Source organism: Kryptolebias marmoratus, linkage group LG5, assembly GCF_001649575.2.
Source record: "Kryptolebias marmoratus isolate JLee-2015 linkage group LG5, ASM164957v2, whole genome shotgun sequence".
Taxonomy (NCBI): domain Eukaryota; kingdom Metazoa; phylum Chordata; class Actinopteri; order Cyprinodontiformes; family Rivulidae; genus Kryptolebias; species Kryptolebias marmoratus.
This window is the reverse complement of record NC_051434.1, coordinates 11,290,707-11,296,706: the sequence shown is the minus strand read 5'-3', so window position 1 is coordinate 11,296,706 and position 6,000 is coordinate 11,290,707. Positions and strand designations below refer to the sequence as shown.

The window sequence follows — 6,000 nt, the reverse complement described above, 5'->3', positions numbered from 1 at the left end:
GTTCCCCCTCTAAAACATGGGACAAAAATAATTTACCAACTACTCCTTAACTGTGTTTATTCCTCTGTATTATGATATTATTAGCACATTTTATTTTTAAAAAGAATGATGTTTTTTTGTTTTTTTAATGAGAAATATTTGCCCCTCTAAACAATTCTGTTAAGTCATTATTTACGGAGACACAGGGGGAACCGTATCTGATGGGGGAACACGGCTCGACATAACAGCAGCAACTCGAGCACATTGCTGCCCCCTATATGTCAAGAGGACAAATAACACCTTTTCTGTTTAAATTGCCAACCCGCCACAGTGGCGTGTGTGTTCACCCACCACTTCAAATATTTACCCGCATTTGGCCGGTGGCGGGTGCTAATTTCCACCCCTGTGAGATACTTTGCTAACAGACAGACAAACAATCACACTTTTTTATTTGTCAGATTTTAAATGATCCCACCTGTATCCTATTACTTTCTCAGTCTTTGCAGTTTGCTTTTAAATGTTTTCCTCTTTTTTTTTTTTTGTGAACTGCAACATCATCAGGATTTCCAAACCACTCTGTGGGTCGTTCCTTTTATATTCACTCAGGTTATTGACTTCTCTACTATTAACAGAAAGCAACTTAACTGTGTTTTATTGCCCATGCTTCTGCTCCTGACAGCAGAATCAGATCTCAGTCTGGGAACATTTCCTGTCCGGTAAGAATAAACCAAACAGATATCAGAGGTTTTCTTCTTCTTCTCCCTCCTCAGGTAGTGACATCCCTGGTCAGGCGTCCCTGGTGTTCGACGTCGTCCTGTTGGACCTTCACAACCCCAGAGATGGAATCGCGGTGACCAATCAAATCGTGCCGGAGCCCTGCACGAGGAAGACGGTGGCGGGAGACTTTGTGCGTTACCACTACAACGGCAGCCTCCTGGACGGGACGTTCTTTGATTCCAGGTGAAAATCAATGTTTTAACATCTGCAGTTCCTCGCCTAGCCTCATGGTGGCAGCATCTTTCCGTGCATGGAGGTCATTGTGGAGGAGAAATGAAACCTAAAGCCAGCTGGTGAAACTGTTTCAGTGTAATAATGTTCTGCCTTTCTGGCTTGCATAATACAAGATGTTTAGATAGAAACAAAGTGTCAAAATAAGAAGAATTGATCAGTTTTTAAAGGTTCTTTTAAAGGAAGTTGGACACTGTTTAGACTTTTTCATGTGGATTCTCAGCATGACATCATTTCACAATGTTGTTTTATTTTTTTCTGCCATTTTATGTGGTTTTAAGTCACATGAGTGTAGTTCACACCAGTTGGAGCACACTTTCTTTCATACATGTGCGTTGGTCAGAAGTATGGAGTTTGTAAATTAACTAGTGCCTAATTGTTATAAAGGCTCACAAAAGCCGTTTCTGCTCACTCAAAGTTTAATTTCTTTTATTTTCAGAGCGAACAGATCTTTAGAGTAATAATATTTTCTGGTTGGCAGTTACTCTCGTAATCGTACCTACGACACGTATGTGGGTCAAGGTTACGTCATCGCCGGCATGGATGAGGGTCTGATTGGAGTCTGCATTGGAGAGAAACGCACCATCACCATCCCGCCACACCTCGCCTATGGAGAGGAGGGCACAGGTGTGTGTGTGTAATACCTGGATGTACTCCTCTAAAGAATAAAATCCATCCCTATGTTTATTAATGTTACATTTCTAATATAAAATAACTCATTCTGATGGTTTGTCTGGCAGGCTCTAAGATCCCCGGCTCAGCGGTGCTCGTGTTCGACATCCACATCATCGACTTCCACAACCCCTCAGACAGCACTGAGGTCACCGTCACTTTCAAGCCAGAGGAGTGTGACAAGCAAAGCAAGAAGGGAGACTTCATCAAATATCACTACAATGCCTCGCTGCTGGACGGGACACCCGTCGACTCCACGTGAGTAAATCTTTTGACCGTCACCCAAACATCTGAGCTCCTCCCGTCCCATCAGAGGAACCCTGACGGCAGCTGTGAACAGAAATAAAGCGGCTGTCGATAATCTGCCGGTTGGTTCTTTTGAACTGACTGCGGTGTTGTGATTGGCGCTCAGGAAGGAAGCGCGCTCGTTGGCACGCAGAGTTTCTGATGATATGTGGGTGTGTGCCAGGGTAAAAATAATTTTTTTTTCGGTGCACAGAAACAGCAAAACTATCGTATATTTGGGCTTTTTTTTTAAACCATTCATCGTATACCGTATAGACCCTAAAACTATCGTACAACCCTGATTATTATCATCTATCTGGCAACACTGTTACAGCGTAATACAGCCACTTATATGGCACCAAAGTCTTTATAATTATCACACACTTAAACCCTAACCCTATCCTATCTTTGTTGATTGTATTTAAAATGACATTTTCTTCAATTCTTTAATAATTTCAGTCTCGTTTAGTGCATTAAATTCATATTCTTGGTTACACACGTTTGATTAAATTCATTAAGTGCATAACGTCTCAGTGTTTCACAGAGAACATATCTAATACTTTTTCAGTGTTCCTGAGACATAAGGCTTTGCTCTGCATGGGGTTAAATGTTTGTGTGCTTCTGAAAGGTTAGTGCTTCACTCCCTCACCACGTGTAAGGGGAAATAAAGTTGCTTCAGTGAGTCTCTGCTACATGTGAGCTAAAGCTGTTTGATAGTAAGAGTGGGAAAGTAGGAGAACATTCATGTCACTGTGTTTTAATGGAAGTGTGTTTAATTTCCTATGTAATTTGCTTATCTCTACTCGTTCACCTATTGCGTCCCCCATCTGCCCCCAGGCTGTTTGCTCATCCTATGGAAAGTTACCAAATGTGAAGAGCAGGGCCTATAAATCAGACGCATGGCTGTTGTTGCAGTTAGACTCACTCTGCCGACGTTAATCGACTGTGTGACTCTCAGCTATATGTAGCTTTAATGAAACATCCTAAAGACAAAATGCTTCGTTGTCCTTTTTGTTAAAGGAAACAAACACAACAAACGCCACATGAGTTTTGAATGCTTGCTCACCGCCTAATCATAATCATACACATGTAATGATTGGAATGATAAAAGTATATTAAACCTAAATTCTGGTGATCTAGACAGTTTTTCTATGATTAATATTTCTTCAGTTCTTTGTTTTATATTTGTGCTACCCCACAGTGAGCGCTTCTTACACAACTCCTCCTGTCCACACTTCTGCCTCTCACGGGCCTTTATGATCTGCCTCTGTTCAGACTTTCAACACATCAAACCACACCAGTCAACCCCTTTTTTCCTCCCCACGCTTTCAATATATTTGTCACGTTCTGAAACAGGATGGTGGCAATAGTTCCTCTTAAACAGAGTACAAAAGTACCATCATGAATCCTGAACAGAAGCCACCAAAGAGTCCGTTATCTAACTAAATAAATAGACAATATATCATCTGTGATCAGCCGAGGCTGATGGGAGGACAAGTGTTAAGTCATAACAATGACAATAAAAGCACCAGAAAGATAAGCCTTTCAGAGCCTTAAAACTTGATTTTCTTTTAGGGACATTTTCAAGGATAAAACGAGCAACCTTCATTGTATAAAACAAAAGTGTATTTTTATTTTAATGCAACAGATTATGACTAAAACTTCAGTTACCTCACATTTGTTTTAATTTCTTTCAGGTATAATTATGGGAAGACGTACAACATCGTTCTGGGAGCCAATCAGGTGGTCCCAGGGATGGAGGACGGGCTGATTGACATGTGCGTGGGAGAGAAAAGACACCTTGTTATTCCCCCTCACCTGGCCTACGGGGAGAGAGGAGTCAGTAAGTGATGCACACACACACACACTTTGTCCCACAGAACCACCCTCATCCCAGCAGGGAACTCAGTCCAGCCCGCCGTTAAAGGAGATTTTTTTTAATTTGTTTTAGTTTCATGTGAAGGTCATCTGGATATTTTCGCTGTTTAGTGTGTTATCGTTAAACATCTGGCTTGATAGCGAACAAACACTCTGTTCCTGGAACTGAGCTGCCAGAAACTGAGCTTTTATGCCAAAAACATGCAACTTTTTCAGGAAATGAGCTCCACAGCCTCGGCAATAGCAAAAACATTTTCCCAATCCAGCGACATTAAAGGTGTCCTTTAACCTCAGTTGTGTGTCTATGTGTGCAGCTGATGAAGTTCCAGGAAGCGCTGTGATGGTGTTTGACGTCGAGCTGGTCGAGATGGAGGAAGGGCTTCCGGAAGGCTACATGTTTATCTGGAACGACGAGGTGTCCCCGGACCTTTTTGCAGAGATGGACAAAGACAAGAGCGGTCAGGTGGAGCCCTCCGAGGTACGGGATCATGCGCTGTTCTTGCTGTCGCCAAATCGAAATCGGCATCTTTAATCGTTTCCTCTGTTTGCTCCCGTTCCGCCTCCACAGTTTACGGACTACATCATGCAGCAGGTGAACGACGGCAAAGGCCGCCTGGCTCCCGGCTTCGATCCTTACCGCATAATCGACAACATGTTCTCTAACCAGGACCGCGACGGAGACGGAAAGATCACAGAGGCAGAGTTCAAGCTCAAAGCGGATGAAGCTGCGAGTCATGACGAGCTATGACGGGACCGAGGGGGAGAACGGATCGGGGGGAAGGGTCAAACAGTCGAGAAAATGGGAGCTTAAATTAAATATTGTAGGTGGTAGAGTAGCAGCAGGTGGGATTTAGCTTTTTTTTAGTTTTGTGGACTAATATGATGATCAAAAGAGATCGAGATGGGGGAGGGGAGAAGGGCAGGGGGGTGTAGGAATACAAAAGTTATATTAGTAAAAAAGATTTTGATACCATTTAATTTAAGGACTGTGATGGCGGTGACTTACCTTTTTACCTCCTTGTTCATCAAGTCCTTGTTTTATGTGAGCTTTTATTTTATTTTGAAGGGTATAAAAGCACTCCTGTGTGAGCGAACAAGCCAACACCTTCATCCGCTCTCTGTACGTTCAGCGTTCATTTGACTTCTCAAGTGTTATTGTTAAACTGTTTTTTTATATAGTTTACTGATGTCTTCTTGGAATATTAAGGTGTCCGAGATCAGCTGTTTTAAGTGAAGGCACGAAGCAGAATAACGTTTTATTCTGGTGGATTCACGGCTCACGCTTTCCCACAGTCTCTCATTTTTGTTTACTGCTGTTGAAAATCGTCCAGGTGACACTGGAAGGTCTGACGCCTTCACATCTTAGGGCTTTGAAATCCTTTTCAGTCGCTTTTGGATGCTCGTTTTTGACTCCGAATCTCAGACGCAGGTGAAAATGTTGCGTGTCAGAGCGTGACTTGCTATTTGTGTTAGAGTTATACCAGCCCACCTTTCATCAAACTCAATCTGACGGATCCCCGCTCACTCTATACGTTAGATAAAAATATTAAAAATTAAATTCGAGGGATCATGTTTTGACATTGACTGGGCGTGGTTTCTTGATCCACAGCTGTCGGATTGAGTGTGATGGCAGGTGGGGTGCTATTTCTGTGTGTTTGTGTGTGAAAGAGAAATTTATGTGTGATTTTTTTTCTATTGTTTTGTATTCACAACAAAATTTAAGGTTGGATGGTGACTATGTCATCTCAAAATTTCATTCAATTAAATGATCCGACCTATGTGCTCAAATCGTCTCTTCTTTTGTTCTTGAATATTTCCTTTATATCTGGTTGGTTATGATGTTTGCGTGTTCGTGGTAAAGAACTAATTATGAACTAAAATCTAGAGGTAGACTTACCTACCTACCTACCTGCCTGTACCTACCTGTATGTGTTTGTCCTCCTAATGTCATATTCTAAAGTCTAGGTAGTTCAAGCAGGCAAATCTAACATTAGCATTATCTAACAGCTGAAGCTGAAGGTTGAGATGAAGGATGTGACCTGAAGAAAGATGGAAATCTTCACTTTTCAGCAACTCAAACGCACTTAAGTTTTATTTAAACAAGCAAACTGTATCAACTCCAAAAATGCTCCCAGTTAATACATAATGTTTGTGAACTTCAAATCTAAATACTTAAAA

General features: G+C 41.8%; 1 protein-coding gene across 1 annotated transcript in view; it reads left to right on the top strand.

Moving 5' to 3' along the window:
- Positions 1 to 5,610, top strand: part of fkbp9 (FKBP prolyl isomerase 9) — a 10,075-nt gene extending 4,465 nt beyond the window's left edge. The window contains exons 5-10 of the mRNA XM_017424165.3: positions 750 to 939; positions 1,469 to 1,614; positions 1,728 to 1,917; positions 3,642 to 3,787; positions 4,137 to 4,300; positions 4,391 to 5,610. Coding sequence (XP_017279654.1) covers positions 750 to 939; positions 1,469 to 1,614; positions 1,728 to 1,917; positions 3,642 to 3,787; positions 4,137 to 4,300; positions 4,391 to 4,570 — 1,016 coding nt within the window. The 3' untranslated portion in view covers positions 4,571 to 5,610. The remainder of the gene's footprint in view (positions 1 to 749; positions 940 to 1,468; positions 1,615 to 1,727; positions 1,918 to 3,641; positions 3,788 to 4,136; positions 4,301 to 4,390) is intronic.
- The last annotated feature ends 390 nt before the right edge of the window (positions 5,611 to 6,000 follow it).